The following is a 21,255-nucleotide window of genomic DNA, read 5'->3' as shown; positions in this document are numbered from 1 at the left end:
TCTGTAAATATGTAGGTTGAAGTGGATTTTGTTTGATTGAGTGAAAATAAATAAATAAATAAATTGAGAACAGAAAGTTATTTCCTCATTAAACAGAAAAATATTCATTTTATTTATTTACGTTAAAAACACAATAGATTTGAAATGCAAATTCCTTTCATTCTGTAATGTGAACCAATTTCCTATATTTCCCATCTGTGTTAAGACATCATTATTCAGTGATTCATTTTCTTCCTTTCTATAAACTGTAGATTAAGTGTCTGATGATCACTTTATATACTTTGGTTCTTAACCTGTCCTGATCATACCCATAATTCAAATATTTAAAGGACTCACTTTAAACACTCAATCTTCTCAAAAACAGTTTGTTGTCTTTAAAAATATCACTTTTTCTTGGCTGCCAGCAGATTTGGAGCAGAGACTTTCATTTTTCCAGGCATGTTTCTTGACAGATCTGTGTCCTATTTAAAAGACAAACAAAGAAGGGTAAAATTAACACATCATCCAGATTAAACAGTAAAGAAATGTTGATTTTCTAACACTTGAATAATGACACTGTGTGATAATTTTAATTGTGTTATTCTGTGCATTGTGTATCATACAAGTGGTTAACACCTCACACATTGACTATCTCTCCCCATTTACTCAGCCAATTACTCAAATCATTCATTTGGACTCCCCCTATCACTAGTGATGCCCACAGACGCCTCGTGCTGATCCACATCACCCTAGGAGTGATGAGGGGAAAGAGTGCCATCTGCGCACCCAGAGAGAGCAAGGCTAATTTTGTTCTTGCAGGGCTCCGGCAGCTGACTGCAAGCTGCATGACCAGGATTCGGACTGGCTCCCCCTAGATGCATACTTATTTAAACTTTGCAATTTAGTCATACAAATGTTTACAAATATTATACAGTGTTTTCCCAGCTTAAGGAAGATAATCATGTGGCTTATATGCACACATACCTTGACGCTGCGTAAAAGGTCTTTCTCTCTGACGCTAGTTTCCTTTGCACGCATGAAGCTGAACACAGCAGTCCGGGCAGCTGAAACATTCAAAAAGTTCAGATGTAAGAGGTGATAATCTCCCTGAATCAACTTTTTGAAGTAAGGCAATTGTAATCTTTACCTTTCCCCTTCTTCTGTGTCCCTGGAGTAAGTTTTACTTTGTGCCTGAGGAAGAAACAAAACACAATTTAATTAATTTAATTATTTAATTATTCTATCTAATTTTATGTAGCATCTGACAAAAAACAAGGAGTAAACTCAATTTTTTATAGGAGTGATTATATGGTTATTGTGATTATGAACATTTCAAGGAAAAATGTACTAAAATATAACAAGAAAATATATATAATAAGAAAATATATCCTTCATTAACTCCAAGCACAGTATGTACATGCAACTACAGTTAGGCCCAGAAATATTTGGACAGTGACGCAATCTTTAGGATTTAGGCTCTGCATGCAACCACACAGGATTTAAAATGAAAAAAACTGAGATAGAATTGATGTGTAGACTTAAATAAAAGTATCCTATGATCGTTTAGGAATTGCAACCTTTTTTCTACAAAGTCTCTGTTTTTCAGGGGTTCAAAAGAAATTAAAGAAAATATCTAAAAAGCTATTTTAATGACTGCATGGGTTATTTCTAGGGCTGGGCACCGTTTAAATTTGTTTTAATACCAACACTGATAAGGTACCTTGAATTCGATACCGATACCCAAACTGTACTTTTTCTAAATTGCAACGAAAATATGCAAAAAGCAATAACTATTCTCGCACAATGTATTTATTTAACAGCTGATGTGTAATCTCATTCTCATACTGTCACCATAAGAGACTGTTATATTTTACAATCTTGTTGGAACTGACCAGAGACTGTAAAAAAGATGGGCGCTGTATTTAAATAACCCCGCCCCTGAGAGCTGCCTCGAGGTCACAGGCTGCAGAGCGGAGCGGGGCAGAGCTGACGGTCTGTTATTGGTCCCGCCCATAACCAGCCCTTTTACAATAACCACACCTTTTTGAATAGAGCTGAATAACGTTTTTAAAAACGAATTCTGTGGGGATATAAAAATGTGACAATATAAGCAGAGGTTACACTAGCTGTTACATTTAAATAATGGAGGTAGAATTACAGTATATTAGAAAAAAACGTGATTGAAAGTTGTCTGTTTTGCCATTGAAACCTATGGGGATGGGTGGGGTTATACAGCTTTCTGCAGCCGAACAGCAGGGGGCGCCCGACCTGTGGTGGCTTCACTTTTGAGAGACGATGCTCTGTCCAGCTATACACAGTCTATGGAACTGACAAACAATGACCACTTTATTAAGAACAAAAGCAACAGCATTTCTTTAACTGCTTAAACTACATTTATGCATGTTTAATGCGAAGTATCGAAAACTGGCACCCAATTTTTTTTTACTCTGTAGTAAAGAGAAATTTCTCCAGGAAGAGGGTATATCAGTATCTCAGTCCACCATAAAGATCAGACTTCATGAGAGCAAATACAGAGGGTTCACCACAAGGTGAAAACCATTAATAGGCCAGATTAGACTTGACCAAAAGCCAGTTAAAAAGCCTGTCCAGTTCTGGAACAGTGTTCTTTGGACAGGTGACCCTAAGATCAGAGTGGTGTCATGCAGAGTTAAAATAATGAAGATTTTGTCTACATAGTTCAGGGCCTAACTGTATATGGTTATAGGTGAAGAAAACATGGGTAACTTACTTGTAATTGGAGAGGGCTGTGTAGGGGGCGCATACAGGGACTGCAAACAACAGTACATCTTCCAGATGTGGCTGACCAGTCAGAGAGTCCAGAAAGTTCTCTCCTTCCTGAAAAATAGGCAACATATATCATAACAAACAAGGCACAACCACAAGAATAAACAGCTGCAAAAAATATTTGAATATATTTGAAGAATATATTGTAACAATGTGAGGCCATCTGTTGAAATACTAAAGCAAAGGTGAACCATGCAACATGACAACAACCCAAGTGGTTCAACGACCCCTTCTTTATCCTTATCATCATTTTACATTTACCAAATGCTATTGGGAGGTAAATTTAAATGCACTCTTATTAGAACAGATTACACCTATAGATGCCTCTCAAAAAATTAGAATATCATTGAAAAGTTACTTTATTTCAGTAATTCAGTTCAAAATGTGAAACTTATATATTATAAAGATGTATTACACACGGAGTGATGTATTTTTTTTCTAATTTTTTTCCCCATTTTCTCCCCAAATTACACAGCCAATTACCCAACCCACTCATTAGGACTCCCCATATTAGTAATGCCCCAACAAACCAGGAGGGTGAAGACTAACACATGCTTTCTCCAAAACACGTGAATCCAGGCACCGCTTCTTTTGAGTGATCTACTTTAAAGTGTTTGTTTCCTTTATTGTCGATGATTATGGCTCACAGACAATAAAAACCCAAAAATCAGTTTCTCAGAAAATTACAATATCATATAAGACCAATTGGTACTTTTGACAGTGTGGGCAGTGTGCCAAGTCCTGCTGGAAAATGAAATCCACATCTCCATAAAAGTTATCAGCAGAGGGAAGCATAAAGTGCTATAAGATTTTGTGGGAAAACAAAACTGCACTGACTTTAGACTTGATAATAAAACACAGTGGATCAACACCAGCAGATGACAGACATGTCTCTCCAAACCATCACTGATTGGTGGAAGCTTCACACTAGACCTCAAGCAGTTTGGACTGTGTGTCTCTCCACTCTTCCTTCAGACTCTGCTCCCTTGATTTACAAATGAAATGAAAAAATTTACTGATGATCAGTGATGGTTTAGAGAGATGTCATCTGCTGGTGTTGCATCTGCTAACAGATTTTATGGAGATGCAGATTTCATTTTCCAGCAGGACTTGGCACACTGCCCACACTGCCAAAAGTATCCATTGGTCTTTTTTCCATTTTCCTTTGTATCCATTGGAATTTTCTGAGACACTGATTTTTGGGTTTTCATTAGCTGTAAGCCATAACCAACATCTATATATGTTTCACATTTTGAACTGAATTATTGAAATAAACTAACTTTTTAATGATATTCTATTTAAGATGCACCTGTATGCAGGGTGTGAAATCCACCATTATGGTACTTTCATTATAAAAAATCAGGAAACCTAACTTCATTCCAGCATAATATAACCTGTTGCTCTTGTTCTTCATGTTTATGAGGAGCACAAGATATAGAGACTACCTACCTCTGCCCCGGGGTTGTCCTGGTCCAAATCGTCAGCCTCCTAGAGATCAATCAAATTAATATAGTTAAGCAACAGCACTGCAGAAAGCTTATATACACTAATCTAGTTTCTAGTTTGTAATTAATAGGTTCAAAACTGGTGTGTTTTGGATCATTGTCCTGCTGCAGAACCCAAGTACGTCTGAACAATTCATGGTTCCATCAATTACAGCAAGTCGTCCAGGTCCTGAAGCAACAAACCACCACCATGTTTGACTTCTAGTATGATTTTCTTTTTTTTCTGAAATGATGTGTTATCTTGAATGACAATAATAATCTTGAATCAGGGCATGACGTGTTGCTTTTTGAGATCATTTATCTGCTTCATGGTGTCAGACAGGTTCTATTATTTAAGCGATTTCTAGATTCTACAGGTCTGGCAGTAATCAGGCCTGGTTGAGGTTAGTAGTAAAATTGAATGCAGCTTTTTTTTTTTTTTAATGTGATTAATCAGAGTTCATTTATGGGTGGGCAACCTTTTTTCACATAGTGCCACTAGGTTTAATTGGATAACCTTTTTTCCATAATAAATGAAATAATCAAAAAACGGGTCTGTATATTTACTCATGTTATATTTGTCTGATATTAAAGTTTGTTTGATAATCTGAAAAATGTAAGTATAACAAAAAAGCAAAAACTCTCTAAAGAGGCAAATACTTGTTCACACCTCTTTATGTTGTCTAAGTAACTAAAACCAGAGCATGGACAAAAAGGTGTAAATTTGATTTATTTGGACTACCTACTTCACAGAGATATATATTGTACTGTGTTATAAATGAGGTATAAACAACCGACACTTGATAATGAAAAAAAAAAAAAAAAAGTGTACCTTGTCTTCCTGTTCAGTGGTTCCTTCTCCTGCAGGGCCGGTGTCCTCAGCCCCCTCAGCCTTATTCCCTGTAGTTTTGGCTTCTCTGTGCTTCTGGGGAGCTTTCTGTGGTGCTCGCTTCACTGGCTCCTCTTTTCCTTTTCCTTTCTTTCCCTTCTTTCCTTTTTCTTCTTTACTGCCACCTGCAGACTGTAGGAAGAGGGTTTTAGTTGTTGGTGTATAATAAGAAGTTACTTGCCTAAAGGAGTAAATTAGAAGTTTGCAGATCTGGTCTGTGATTATTTCTCTCTCGAGCATATAAATATTTAATTTTAGAGCTGGGCGATGTGGAAAAATAGTATCTAACGATATTCACTGAAAACTTAAAAACTTAACTTATAAACTACTGTTCAAATAGTTTTTTTTGCCACAAATCATCCAACTGAAGAGGATATTCAGCGTTTAAGAACTGAAAAAGCATTATGTTGACATGAAAAGAAAATCTATCACAATATGATAAAATATCGACATATTGCCCAGTTCTAGTTCATTTGCGAAAACACATAAAGGTATGTTTAAAGTATAGCTCTTGTCAGTTTTTGCTAATAAATGCTATATGTAACAATTCTTTCCTGAGTTTTAGGATGTTTTCTAAATAAGACCAAAATCTAAAGATTCATGTGTTTGTTACATTGTAATTTTTACGTTTGGACCAGTTAGTTTTGGTGTTTCAGGTTTAAAAACTGTACAACTCCTCTCTACAGGGGAGGAGGAGTCACGAGAGGACAGAGACTCATACATATACCAGACCATGTGGAATGATTTCTAAAAGACTGATAAAAACATAAATCGGAATATACGCAAAAATTATTAAACGAGTGCAATAATACTTTGCAATACATATAGATATATTTTTTTTCAATTTACTTCTTTCCATCTGTTACTTGTGTGTATTTCTTGTACCCTGTTATGATGCTGCTGGAATCCTAATTACCTCCATAAGGGATCAATGCCTGTTTGTCTGTCTGTCTTCACTGCAGTTTAGAAAAAGTGCTTTCACACTGCAGATAACTCAAGCCAGGGTTGCCAGGTCCAGCATGTTTTCACACCAGCACTATTTGTTCCGGTTAAAACGGACTCTAGTTCGTTTGTACCCTTAGTGCGGTTTGATATGCGTAAAAAATGTACATTGTCAATTAAGATAAGAAAAATCATCACAATATGCTAAAATATATTGCCCAGCTCTATTGACAACATTCTATGGTCACCAGCCTCTTTTTAAGAAAAATCCATTGGCTCTGGAACAGGGCATATGAATAGTAATAATGAGAGTAGTACAAACCCCAAGCAGCTTCATCATCAGCTCTCGGTCCTCGTCATCTTGGTCTTTGTATTTGTCTTTGATTTTCTTCAGTTTGTTCTAAACAGAGAAGCCAGAATGAGATCATAAAAAACCCAATATATTTTATTTAATTTTTCCTCATTAGGAAGGTCCCAACCCACATTCAAAGAAACTTCCCCATTACTAGAGTGATACTAACTAACACGTGCCTTCCTCTGACACGTGACAAGCAAAAAAAGTGCCGTCTTCACACCCCAGAGAGAGCAAGGCCAATTGTGCTCTCTCGTACTCTGGCTGCTGATGCAAGCAGCATGATATGGATCTAAACTTCCAATCCTCAGATCACAGTGACATCACCATTGTCCACTGCACCACATGTAGCCCTGTTTGTGGCACTTTTGCCCTAAGTAAAGCCTTAGACAATGGTTTTATAGATATAATCAGAAGTGACAGTCCAGCCTGACCTTTTGTCCCCTCTTCAGAACCTGCTGAGTAGCTCCTGCAGTCTTAGAGCTCTGGCTGGTTGTAGAGGAATCCTGATCCTCTTCTCTTTTAATCTCTGCCTCTTCATGATGATCATCACTATCCTGTTTCTGCTTCTTCTTCATATCTCTGAGAACCCAGTGAAACATTCAGGACAGTCAGAGTGTAAGTTGGTATACAAGGTCAAGATCATTTTACACACAAATTGGGAATGTTTTACCTTCTCTGCTTGGCGCTTATGTACTTTCTGCCTTGTGGCTCTGGGTTGTCCTGTCAGGAGGAAACAAGAGTTATAAAATTAATGTGGTGCCATAACATTAAATACATTTTTAACAGAGCTTAAAACAGAGCTTTTAAACACACAAATAAAAATATTATCAGGCCATGACTTGGTAAGATTTTGAGTGCATCTCTCTTTGTAATATACCTGTTTTGAAACTTCTTGTTTGAAGCCAGGATTTGAAGTTCCCCTGCGAAATAAAGAGATAAACTTAGTTGTACACAAACACCTTATTAATATTCCTAATTACAGTGAGTGTATAAAATGGTTATATAGACAAACATTATTAAATACAAAAATAAATCTTTTTTTTTTTTTTTTTTACATGAACCTCATTGATTAAATAACAATATTTTTCTTCTAACAGAGTATGAGTACATGTATTTATACTCAGAATTAAGTAGTGTAATGCAACTATTACTGTATTTTATTTATTATAAGGTGTATTGAATTATAAAGTGCACTATCAATGAACGACTATTTTTTGGTCTATTTTCTGGTCTATTTTCGGATTATAAAGTGTATAAACGTCTCCTTCTTCACCAGCAACAAAAAAAAGCAGCTCATATGTGGAGCATCTTTTGCTGGAGTGGAGAAACAGGAAACAGCTGGTCTGAAGTTCATGCTCAGGTTGAGAAGGTGAAAAAAGACCAGGCGGTTTGCTTTTGCTGTTTTTGCAGCTATAGCTGCACAGCTGCACCAAGAGATACAGTGTGGGTACGAGAGAGAAGCACATATGAAAGTGACTAAAATCTGACAAAATTGGATTTGGCACGTTAACACAGCCATGAAAAAATCAGATTTGAGCCACATGGTGGTAATGTGAATGTAGCCTTTGACTTTAAGGTGGACAACTGGTCCAGTGGGCACACTCTCTAATCGCTCGCTTGTGCTCTTTCCTGTGCTGGAGATCTGAGAATAAATATATATATATATATATATATATTAGTGTAGCAATGTAAGCTAGGTATCAGATATTGGTATCAGGGCCTTATTGATGAGTATGAGTACATTGGCAGTATCTGTATTACTGGCTGGAAAACCTCTCCAAGTCATTTGTGATCCAGAAACATCTGATGACTTGAATACTTTTGCAACCTGCAACACTGATCATTGCTGATTATTAATCCACTGAAAATATTACCTGTTTGACTGAAGGTGTGTAAGTGAGATGGTGGTGTCTGGAAAGCTGATATCTGGACTCTCTTCCTCTTCTTTACTCTTCACCTCTTCATCATCCTCTCCTTCTTCCTCAAGTTCTTCTACATCCTCCAGCTTTGGCTTTTCATTCTCAAGCTGCGCCTGGTCTGACATCTCCTGGGTTTCTGTAAACTCTTCTGCTTCTTCTCCTTCATCCATCCTACCATTCTCTTCATCCACATCTTCTCCCTCATCTTCTCCTGAGGAAAACATTGGCAATAGGGATTAGGAATATAAAAAAAAATACTTTTATAGTAGATATATACTTACTTTTAAAAGAAGAGGTGGAAAGAAGTTGTATTCCAAAATGAAATAAAATGAATGAAATATTACATTTCAAGCTTTGAACAGTTCAAAATGTAATATTCGATATAATAATGTTTAAATGTTTAAATATAGCCACTACCAACAATATGCAGTGTTCAAGCACAAAATAACCGTTTGTGTTAATCAACAAGACTGATGTAGCACTGCAGAGTAGCATCACAGCGCGCCTGTAAGAAAGCCCGGCAACGTGGTTCCAATACATCAGCTCACAGATGCCTTGGGCTGATCGACATCACCCTAGGAGTGATGAGGGAAAGAGCGCCATCTACCCACCCAGAGAGAGCAAGGCTAATTGTGCTCTCTCTCAGGGCTCTGGCAGCTGATGGCAAGCTGCATGACCAGGATTCGAATCAGTGATCTCCCAATCATAGGGGCAGCGCTTTGAAAAGCTGCTTTAGACTACTCAGTGCCCCCTGAAAATAAGAATCTTCATAGAGTAAAATAAATTACAATGTGCCTTTGGTAAATGTCATGGAAAATCAGAACAATGTCATTATTCATATTCTACCAACCAAATCCTATATCAATTATTTGACATTGAAAAAACATCGCACATCCTACTGTGTAAGTGCAAACTGTGATCTCGATGCTGAAATGAAATGATAGCCTTAAAACTAGTTTTAAATGATACTCTACTGCATGTATATGTGTACAATTACCCAAGAGCTCCTCTCCTTCTTCTAGAAGATCTGCAGTACTGGAAGTAACATCCTCCACATCTTCCTCTACAGTTTTAACCTTCCTCTCCCCCCGATGTCTGAACACACACTGCTCATCCACCTACAATCACAACAGATTTACACCAAGTTAACTGGCTAAAATAGTATAGTCACAGTATTTATAGAAATACAGAAACCACTTAAAAATGACGAGTTTCTTTGATTTTACCAAATTGAAAACCTCTGGAATATAATCAAGAGGAAGATGGATCATTACAAGCCATCAAACCACCAAACTGAACGGCTTGATTGTTTGCACCAGGAGTAAAGCAGCATAAAGTTATCCAAAGGCAGTGTGTAAGACTAGTGGAGGAGAACATGCAAGAATCCATTAAAACTGTGATTAAAAATACCAAATATTGATTTTTGAACTCTTAAAACTTTATGAATATGAACTTGTTTTCTTTGCATTATTTAAGGTCTGAAAGCTCTGCATCTTTTTTTTATTTCAGCCATTTCTCATTTCCTGCAAATAAATGCTCTAAATGACAATACTTAGAATATAATATAGAATAAACCATAAAACAACAATGTTCATTTTACTCAACATATACCTATAAAAAGCAAAATCAGAGAAACTGATTCAGAAACTGAAGTGGTCTCCTATTTTTTTCCAGAGCTGTATATATATTTACCTTGAAGAGGAAACTGAAGCCCATGATAAGATAAGACGGAGGTAAGAAGTTCTTCTTTCCTAAAAGAAGACAATAAGAAATGCTTCAACACTGAAATTAAATCATATTACTGAACAACTGTTAATGCTAGAATAGAAAATCATAGGGCACTCTCCCAAATGTGGTAACATATTTCTTTTGTTAAAAAGTGCTTAAACTGCTAATCCAAAAGAACAACATTTTTAACTGCAACAACATTCAAATACTACATCAGCAATGATTCTGTTCACTACAATGTAAACTTCTGTGATGCAGCATTAACGCAGTGAAGTCCATTGAGATCTCAGTACAAAAAGACATTATCTTTTCCAGGGATATTATTCCAGGAAATAAGCAACAGCCAGTAATCAGAGTGTGTGTTGCGCTGCATCACGAAGATCACTGGACCTAACTCCTTTCTTTTATTTATTTCCTTTCTGTAATTAATGCCATAAAAAAACAGGAATGAATATGTACTAATAAATGAAATTAAATTGAGCTTATGCATTAATATTTGTCTGCATGAGAGCCTTCTCTGATTAGGTATTGTAGAACCAACACTTCGGATTAATGGATTATTACTGACATATACCAATATCTACCTCTAATCATGAAACTTCCTGTGGTTAAATACTCTCCTGTTGGAGCTGTCTTGGATACCTGAAAAAGGAAATACAAAAACATTATAACAACTGTAACTTGTAACACTGTAAAAAAAAAAATAGTTATCCATAATGTGATTTTTAAGTCAGCTGAATAAGAAATATTGAATTGCACTGTAAACAACAGCAAACTAACTGCATCAACTAGCTTTATTACCTTTCTTATTGAAAGTTGGTCTAACTAAATAATCTTTTTTGGAAAAATGAATAAATTGTAATTAAACCCTGGTTGAGACCAAGCCAACTACTCTGCACATGCTCAGTTTGACTCTTCGGTTAAATAAGGGTCTATTGAGCAATTATGCACAGATTTTCACCTGATGTTGGTCATGCTATTTTGCATACTGGACGTGTCCTCCCATCTCTCACTCACCATCAGTGTTCTCATTTTTTTAAATTCTTTACAGGCTGCTGCTGCCTTCTCTTGGGATTTATATATGTGTTCTATAATAGTGAACTGCCTGGCCTCAGTGTTAAAGGCTGTAAAAGCAAGTTACTGTGTTTATGACTATGTAGTAGTCAGAGGTACTCTGTTGCTAAATTGAATTAACAAAAAACATAGTGTTTAATTTATGTAAAACGTGATTAAATAAAATAATTAATCAATAGTAAAGGGTAGTCAGCAGAACTTACAAAACACATTTTATGAAACTTAAATGAGGCCAACTAACACCACAAAGTAAATATTTAAAGTTTTGATACATATAAAAAATAAATTATATAAATTAAAGATTTGTAGTTGGCACAACTGTTTGTTTTTGTTTTCCAAAGCTTAAAAGTTTGAGTTGGCCTCAAAACTCTAGTGCAGTAAATTGCCTTGAAATTTCTCAACTTTTTCATTTTTACAGTGTATAGTTTACAGCTGCATCTGTCACTAAACAGCGCAACATCTCACCTGGTTATGGTGGACCCACCAAGCGCTGGTGATCACTTTGGCATCCCAGGCAGCACTGTAACACACAGCCATGGTCCCAGCCTCAGTCAGTGTACGTGGAGGAACAGGCTCACCTGCAACAGCAGCAAAGAACTCAGCAATGGATCGATTGAGTGTGTATACTCAGACATGTGAAACATACGTAGTAAATAGTTACATTTACTTCAGTATAGAGGATTTTGAAGGGATTTTTTTTTTTTTTTTTTTTTTTACATCCTCCCAGCCTTTGATATCCATTGGAAAGTACCCTACGTTTAGATTAGACTACATTTTAGCTATTACTATTTAGCTGCTATCTTCTTTGTCTGTCCTTGTATCTGTACTGCTTGAATACATCTTTGGTACAACTTACTTCAATGTGGTTCATCATCATTTCATCTAACCAAAGAAACATAAATATCTTCAGGGTTTAAAAAGAAACTCATACCAGAGGGATTCTTGATGACACAGCTTGTGGCTCCATGGAGGTCAGCATGGACGTAGATGTCCCCTGAGAAAAGATATTTTAGCAACATAATTTTCCATGAAGTTTGAGGGCAAAAGAACACAGAAATAAACACACAAAACTTTAAAAATACCCAACTGTACCTGCTCTTAGGTAACGTTTGACTATCATCTCATTCTGCTGCTGATCTCGTCCAGCAATGACAAGATAGTTCTCAGAGCTGATGAACCAGAGGAACTTCTCAAACCTGACACCAAAAAGAAGACACCAAAGAAGTTATCAGAATTGCCTAGTACACACACATAGATAAAATTGTTGGTACCCCTTGGTTAATGAAAGAAAAACCCACAAAATTCACAGAAATAACTTGAATCAAAGAAATAATACAAAAAAAAAATGAAAATCTGACATTGATTTTAAACTGTGGTTTAACATAATTATTTAAAAAGGTAACCTCATGAAACAAGCCTGAACAAAAATAAACGTGGCCGCAGGAGGAAAACTGCTGATAAATCAAAGAGACGAATTATACGAATGGCAACAAAAGAGCCCAGAAAAACTTCTAAAGGTGAACTTTAAGCTCAAGGAACATCAGTGCCAGATTGCACCATTCATTCTTGTTTGAGCCACAGTGGACAAAGTGGAAGACAACCAAGGAGGACACCATTGTTAAAAACAAAATCATACAAAAGCCAGACTGGAATTTGCCAAACTACATGTTGAAATGCCACAAAGCTTCTGGAAGAATGTCCTATGTGAAGCATATCAAGACAAAAACACTGTTCCTACTGTGAAACATGGTGGAGGCTCTTTTATATTCTGGGGCTGCTTTGCTGCATCTGGCACAGGGTGTCTTGAATCTGTGCAGGGTACAATAAAATCTCAAGACTATCAAGATTTGATTCTAGAGAGAAATGTGCTGCACAGTGTCAGAAACAGATCTTGAAACAGAATAACACACAGTTAAAAACACCCACGAATGTCTAGGAGGAAAACATTGGACTATTCCTAGCATCTTTGGAAGAGGCTGAAATGGCTCTCTTCAAACCTAAGACAGCTGGAGCAGTTTGCTCATAAGGAGTGGGGCCAAAATACCTGCTAAGAGGCGCAGAAGTCTCATTGACACTTACAGGAATCGTTTGATTGAAGTGATTTTCTCAAAAGGTTATGCAACAAAAGGTACCATCATTTCAGTCCAGGCCAGTTTCATGAGTTTTTTTTAATAGTTCTGTTGAAGCATGGTTAAAAAAAGCAATGTCTGACTTTCATTTGTTCATTTTCATAGCATTTTTATTTATTATTACTTTTGTCAGATTTAAGGTTTAAGATTTCTGTGACTATTGTTGTTTTTTCTTTTATTAACCAAAGGGGTACCAACAATTCTGTCCACGTGTATAATAGCTATGACAAGTAGAATCAGAGCAGTGTGTTGACAGCTAGATGACAGGCAGATGTGTCTCACCAGTAGACTTTTCTTGCTTTCTGAATGGTTGTAACGGTCTGAACCTCCTTAAGGGTCTGTTTGGTCTTCTTTTCAGCAGATTTGAAGGCCTGGATGAACATTTTTTGCACAATAAACTCTGTAAATACAATTAATATTTTAAAAACTCTACATCAAGATATGCTATTATTATTTTACCTTTTCTGCAGCTTCAACAGTTTTCTGCTCTTTTTTGGCAGCACTTCGCTTGTGATCATAATACCTAGGAGGAGATTACATTTATATTTGTATAAGTGACAGAAAAAACAATGTCAAAGTAAAACATTATAAGGGAAAAACATTCTTTATTGCTTTTACTTTTAAACTCTTATTCAGAATAACAGATAATAATCTACCCTATCTACCTCTCTAATGTTTGTGCGTCATAATTTCTTTTATTATTTATTTTATTGTTGATGGTTGTGGCAGCATGAAGTGAGATTTTAAGTAAGATTTTCCAGGAAAACAATGCACTGACTTTAGACTTGATAATAAAACACAGTGGATCAACACCAGCAGATGACAGACATGACTCTCCAAACCATCACTGATTGGTGGAAACTTCACACTAGACCTCGAGCAGTTTGGACTGTGTGTCTCTCCACTCTTCCTCCAGACTCTGCTCCCTTGATTTACTTTAAATGAAATAAAGTAAAATTTACTGATGATCAGTGATGGTTTGGAGAGACATGTCTGTCATCTGCTGCTGTTGATCCACTGTGTTTTATTTTCAAGTCTAAAGTCAGTGCAGTTTTGTTTTCCCACAAAATCTTACAGCACTTGCTTCCCTCTGCTACTAACTTTTATGGAGATGTGGATTTAAATTTCCAGTGGAGCTGAAAAATGGACAGTGAATGCAGCAGTAAATTCAGCAGCAGTGCGTCATTTAAAGCTTAAATTTTTGTTTATATTTGGAAGTAAAGATCAAAAGTCTTTCTTTTTGGTCATATGCTGTAAACTCACTTCTTTGCATTGGCGTATGCAGACAAACTGATGTCTACATCCACCAGAACGGGTTTGTTCTTCTCGATCTTGCCCTTCTGTCCTTTATCTTTATTTCTATTCTTCTTCCCCTTTTGCTGCTGTAAGCCCTCAGTTTTGTCCACTGAAGACTCTTCCTCCTGTGCTTCTCCCTCTTCTGAACCAGTATATGGATTCCTGTGGAGAAAGATGTCATTCATTATTCGTTAATCCTTTCATGTTTGTCTTAAATTCAAAAGAATTCTAACTTCTCCTCCTCTTAGAAGGAACAGAAGTATCTTACTTCAGCAGCATAGTGATGTGATTGGTTTGTAGTTTCAGCTCTTTGATGGCACAAGCCACAGGGTCTCCAGCTGCCTGAGCTTCTTTGACGATGAGCCCGATTTCTGCCCAGTCCACTTGATTGGCAAGAGCACTTCTTACCACCTGCAGAGCTCTTTCCACCATGGGCAGATTCATCTCCACCAGCTCCCCCTTCAAACGGTCCACCTCCTGCAGAATACAGAATACACCCGTCATCTCAGAGACATGAAAATAAGCTGTATTCAATGCAAAGAATCTACAAAGTGGATGCCATTTGCTCATACATTTGTAATGTAACCAGAATTGTAAACTAGGTAATGTTCTCTGTGTTTCGACTCTTTGGCATATTAGCATTGTGCCACCCAATGTCCTTCATAAATTATGTCTCCATAAATTATGATTTTATTTCTCATTTTTAACTAATTTTCTCCCCAATTTACAAGGCCAATTACCCAACCCACTCATTAGAACTCCCCCTATCACTAGTGATGCCTCAACACTAGGAGGGTAAAGACTAGCACATGCCTCCACCGATACGTGTGAAATCAGCCACTGCCTCTTTTCCAACTGCTGCTGATGCAGAATTTCCGAGTAGCATCACAACGCACTCGGAAGAAAACGCAGCGACTCGGTTCTGATACATCAGCTCACAGACGCAGCCTTGTGGTAATCAGCATCACCCTAGGAGCGATGAGGGGAAAGAGCCCCATATACCCATCCAGAGAGAGCAAGGCCAATTGTGCTCTCTCAGGGCTCTGGTAGCTGATGACAAGCTGCATGACCAGGATTCAAATCAGCGATCTTTTAATCAATCAGAGCCCATGTCTCCATAAATTTAAAGCAATAATTAGGGATGTCCCTAATAAGTCCAAATTCGATTTTGAGTATCTGTCGATACTGTGTCCCGATCTGATACTTTAGCAATGCAGAAAAAAAGACAATTTTAGCACAAAATAAACAAGCACTAAATAGTCATTTAGAATAATCAAATAAAAATTAATTAATTTGCCATTTAAAGAAGCATATGATTCCTGGCCCCAAACTCCTGCAACTGATTTACAGAAAATAAATGGATGTGTTTACATGGGTTTACGAGACCCAAGTAAAAATACAAAAACACACAAAAAGTGAGTTTTGCATAATATGTCCACTTTAAAGTCTGATATAATATTTTCTTATTAAACTGTTTACAGCAAACAACACCTGAGCCTGATGTAGGGCCTCCAACCGTTGCTCATGGTCCTTTTTGACATTCTCCAGCTTCTTCATGGCTTGTTTCTCCTGCTGAAGGGCTTTAATGTCAATCTTCTGACTCTCCATCTTGGAAAAAAACTCATCGACAGCCTAAAAGCACAAAGTGAAAATGGAATATAATTCATAAATATGAGGAATTTATTAAAATGTTAACAGAAACATTCACTAATTCAATGTAGAAGAAGAGCAAAAGAAAGAGAAATGAGCACAAACCTTATCATAAGACTCAAATTCAACATACGGGCTCTTTGAGTGCTGGGCGAATAGGAATGGGTGAAACTCTTCATACCTATCAGGCCAAAAAATGGATATGTTTTATAAATATGTATATAATAAATACATTATAGATATAGATATTATAACATAATGAATGGATGAACATACGTGAGTAATTCCTCGTGTGGCTTGTCTGGAGTCATACTTGGCTTCTTTTCAGTTTTCTGAATGATGTAACCCTTAAGGTCAAGGCAGAAATGATGATTTAATTGCCACCATAAAGAATAAACAAATATCTATTACAATGTTATATTTTCCATAAATCTTACCAACCTTTCCATTGAAGTTTCCTGCCTTTTCAATATAGATCTCTGCCAACTGCAATGCTTCCAAAAGTTTTGGTCCAGCTGCAAGTTTATTAATAAAATGACAAAACATTTTATATACAACTGCAATTAAAATAATTATTTAAAAAATAAAAAATAAAATGTACAAATTTTTAGCTGTTTGCAAATAAACCAGTCAAACAAAAGCAATATAACTAATAAGTGTTAACACAGCTAAGAGTTTTCTCCAAATGTAATTCTATGGGCTCTACGCACACCCTGTGCAAGGCGCAGGGTGATGCTCATTGCTATCTTACACCCCTCCAATATTTTTTTTATTTATTTTGCCTGCATGCCTAACATTGCTGTTCACCCATGCCTTTTGTGCATTTCGAGCCATGCAAGATGTATTTTTGCTATCTTTACTATGGCAAAGACACACTGACACGCCCTAAATCAAGCTGCATGGTATGTTGTTGCCTACAGATAACTAATATAGGGCCCAATATGACACTTTTAATGACTATTGCAGGCTTAAGAGCTACACTAGCTGGAGCCCTAGCTTTAAACCATATAAATAATCCACAGGAGTTTAAGGATTCTGTTCTGAGGAGCAAATGAAACAACACTGGACCTTTTTGGACCAGTGAATTAGTGGTATGTCTGGGGGAGGAAGGATGAAGCATATGCAGGAACGAACACTCTGCCTACAATTAAGCATTGTACCTTCCTACAGGACAATGAACTGAAGAATACTGAAAAATTCACCAGTGCTTGGTCGCAGAAGAAGTCCTGGAAGATTCTGAAGTGGTTTTCTGTCTGTCTCATAGAAGATCTTTGGTGGGATTTGAAACAGACTGTTTTATTATTAATATCAGTAAACTGGAGGACACTGCCCATAAGGCTATGAATTTGGAGAAAGTCCTTGTTATTTTAATTTTAGGGTTGTTTTTTATTGTTCTTGATTGACTGTTTTATTGTGGTTAACGTGAAGATATGTTGAACTGTAACAACTAGACGAAAACAAACCCTCTGTAATGTTAAACTGGTTGTCAATTTTCATGAAACCAGGAAGACCGACTTCTATAAGGCAATGTTCAATGAGAGTGCCTCCGTATGCTAAGGAGATACAAACAAGAAAAACATACAGAAATGTCACAGATTTATAGGTGAATATTTTTTTTTTTAAAATGACACTTTTTCTACATAAAAATAAAACTTACGGAGATGGGGATTCAGGATCCTTTTGATCTGCTCTCCGCTGTTAGCTTTGGTTACAATCTCTGTGAGCCTAGAAACAACAGCACATCATCAGCAAATCACAGTTAAATAAATACAGTAAAGAGTAAAGTACAGTAATAGAAAATATCACTGCAAGTAGGGATGTGCCATATCGTATCGTACGCAATAATATTTCCATCATTTTTGTATATTATGAACAATATTATACCCTGAAATATGGTGCCATATCACCCGCCCTTAATTATCACATCAGGGTGCTAGTTTTTTTTGTTTGTTTGTTTGTTTTAAGCAAAAGAAAAATTCATACTGTTCTCATTTCTTATTATATATCTACTAGAGACAGATTATATCTGTCCAGTATAATTTATTTTACTATAATCCTGGATAATGTAATGTATGTAATGTAATGTAATGTAATATATGGAGATATTTGGAGTGCATGATTAGTAGTACCATGACATTCTAGACCATTGACTTCTGTTACAAATTTCTTTTTTCAATTAATTAATGTGGCCAGTTTGTCCTTTTGCAGCATTTAATCCATATTGTTATAATTATGATATAATTGAGCATCTCTAGTTGTAACAGTGCCAAGATCTGCAATAAATGGCCACCATTACTTTAAATGATTTACCATGGACTTACCTTTCCAGGCTGATGAGGGGTTCAGGAGGCCGGGCATTCTCCACAGGGTAGCGTTCCCTCACTGCAATCTTCACGTCCTCTGCCTCATCAGTGCGAAAGCGCAACAGGTTCAGTATGGTGTACTCGTGGTCTGTTAGGATTATATTTCCCTGTAAATGCAAAACACACAAGTTAAAGTGGATCTTAGTATAAAATGAAAAAAGGCTTTATTTGTTGTAAATGTAAAAAGTAATGTAAAGTTTAGTTGTGAAAAAATTGTGTAAAATATTACACTTCTGAATTTCAAAAAGATAGAATATCATTGAAAAGTTGGTTTATTTCAGTAATTCAGTTCAAAATGTAAAATTCATATATTACATATCAAATATTATCTGCTGGTGTTGATCCACTGTGTTTTATTATCAAGTCTAAAGTCAGTGCAGTTTTGTTATCTCACAAAATCTTACAGCACTTCTTCATGCTTCCCTCTGCTACTGACAACTTTTATAGAGATGCAGATTTCATTTTCCAGCAGGATTTGGCACACTGCCCACACTACCAAAAGTACCAAAAGTACTCATATAATATTCTATTTTCTGAGATAGTGATTTTTGAGTTTTTATTGGCTGTAAGCCATAATCATCAACAATAAAATAAATAAACACTCAAAATAGATCACTCTGTGTGTAATACGTCTATATAATATATGAGTTTCACATTTTGAACTGAATTACTGAAATAAAGTAATTTTTCATTGATATTATAAAATTTATACAGCCAGTTATGATTTAAACACTTTCTAAAATGAAAGCATTTAGACTGCAACTATAAATAGTTTTTTTTTTTTTTTTGGAGATAATTGTTTGGAAAAAATCCCAAGTTTGCTTACCCTGTCATACAACTCAACTATGAGATGGTATGCAGCTTCGTCTGACCCAAATTGAATGTCCACGATTCTGTCCACACCAAGCTGCTTCACATGCGCCAGTCTTCTTGACTTCAGATGCTTTCGGCACTAAAAATGAATATAAATAATTGAAACAAATGCAATATATTTCATTTGTAGTACAAATAACTAATAGGTGATCCCTGTACTAAAATCCAACATGCTTACTTTCATGGCAAAACCGGAGGGCATGAGATTTTTGGGCCATTCAAACTCTGTGGAGTGAATTCGTATTCCAGACTCAATCAGTAATACTGCTTTACTGTCCGGCCTGAAAAAGAAAAGAATTTTGGAAATGATTATCTCATGGAATCAGATTTAAACATGCTCACTACCAACACTCAATAACAATACTGGCTGTACTGGATCACTTACTTCTGGAGTCGTATGAGATAGGTCTTGTTGTCAATGTCATAGACATTGTACACTCGCATCCCGACATAGCTGAGGAGAATAAAAATATATATTTTTTTAATGATTTTTAAACCCACTCATACCATTCAATGATTATGAGCACATTTATCTTGCTTATGCAGTCTAAATTCACTAGAGAAATAAATGAACAAGAGTGGATGAGAATGGGTTTAATGGCATTTGGCATTTAATGAAGATTTGTATGGAAACTGACTTTTACAATTATTGCACCTTCCTATTCCAGCTCATGAATTAAATGAAAATAAGATAAAATAGATAACAAATAAATATACATTTTAAGCTAGCATTTGTATTTAGTTTGTAACTTAATGTTATTGTAAATATATTATACACACAGCTCTGGGAAAAAATAGACCACCCAAAAATGATGAGTTTCTTTGATTTTACCAAATTAAAAATCTATGGAATATAATCAGGTTTTCCTTTAAGCCATTTTATTTATTTTATTAAATGAATCCTTTCATACGTTTTATTACTGTATTTACTTACTATTTTGGTGTTATTTTAGTCCTCTATTTGTGTTTATATTTTAGTATGCTAATTATTTATCTCTTTATTTTATTGCTTTACATCTTAGCCTGTCTGCATATCTTTTTGTTCTGAATTATTATATTTCTTCTTTATTTATAATTTTATTATTTGTTGCATTCAAAATGAGGGTTACCCTCAATGTATTACCGACAGGAAATAAAAGCTGACTGATATCATATTTGCACTTATTTATAGCTATGGTCATTGGTCACAATTTTGCACATCTAGTTAAATTCTTGTACTTAAGTGTACCTTCTTAATAGCAGTGACGTTTAATGAAATCTAATTAATGAAGCATAATTTCATTAAACAATACGACAGCAAAATTAATCATTGACAAATCAGTAAGTTACATTTACAGAGTAACTTTATAAAACTGGTTTTAATGTGCGAGACAAGGAAGAAAACAGCAGCCATAGACTGCTGACACACAGCTGTCAGGTTTCTCTGACCTAAACTTATATAAAAATAATGCAGAACATTTACAATCTTTTAAAGAGTGATGAAATGAAGCACATGAAGCAGCACAGGTTTAATGTCTGCCTACATTAATTAGCAATACCCAGCTCCCCACTCCCTCTCCCTGTGTGCAGAATTCAGAATACAGCAGCAGAATTCAGTCCTTACTTGGCGTTAATTTCAGAGATCACTGCTCTGATATCCACTGTGTTAAACCTGCTTTTCATCCTGTCAGAAAGAAAAAACACAGGTTACACTTCTTCTCATCTGCTCTTCTCCGGAGACTCAACACCACACACAGCACAAGACTGCCACTGCGCATGCGTGTCATACC

At 36.1% G+C, this 21,255-nt stretch overlaps 1 protein-coding gene across 1 annotated transcript; it reads right to left on the bottom strand.

The window, feature by feature from the left end:
• Positions 1–77: 77 nt before the first annotated feature.
• On the bottom strand, positions 78–21,255 carry LOC103027759 (ribosome quality control complex subunit NEMF). The gene is made up of 32 exons (XM_022672622.2): positions 21,090–21,255; positions 19,872–19,940; positions 19,665–19,767; positions 19,440–19,565; positions 18,572–18,720; positions 17,908–17,975; positions 17,714–17,803; positions 16,692–16,765; positions 16,527–16,597; positions 16,356–16,431; positions 16,092–16,232; positions 14,869–15,077; positions 14,568–14,762; positions 13,764–13,827; positions 13,587–13,675; positions 12,268–12,371; positions 12,107–12,169; positions 11,641–11,753; positions 10,686–10,743; positions 10,066–10,124; positions 9,371–9,491; positions 8,329–8,584; positions 7,332–7,374; positions 7,125–7,174; positions 6,886–7,033; positions 6,422–6,499; positions 5,101–5,289; positions 4,234–4,272; positions 2,729–2,835; positions 1,127–1,170; positions 964–1,043; positions 78–461 (listed from the first exon to the last, which is right to left on the bottom strand). The coding sequence occupies exons 1-32, from the start codon at positions 21,146–21,148 to the stop codon at positions 384–386; spliced, it is 3,213 nt and encodes a 1,070-aa protein (XP_022528343.1). The 5' UTR covers positions 21,149–21,255; the 3' UTR covers positions 78–383.

The sequence above is a fragment of the Astyanax mexicanus genome, chromosome 14 (genome assembly GCF_023375975.1).
Source record: "Astyanax mexicanus isolate ESR-SI-001 chromosome 14, AstMex3_surface, whole genome shotgun sequence".
Taxonomy (NCBI): domain Eukaryota; kingdom Metazoa; phylum Chordata; class Actinopteri; order Characiformes; family Acestrorhamphidae; genus Astyanax; species Astyanax mexicanus.
This window is presented reverse-complemented; position numbering and strand designations above follow the sequence as displayed.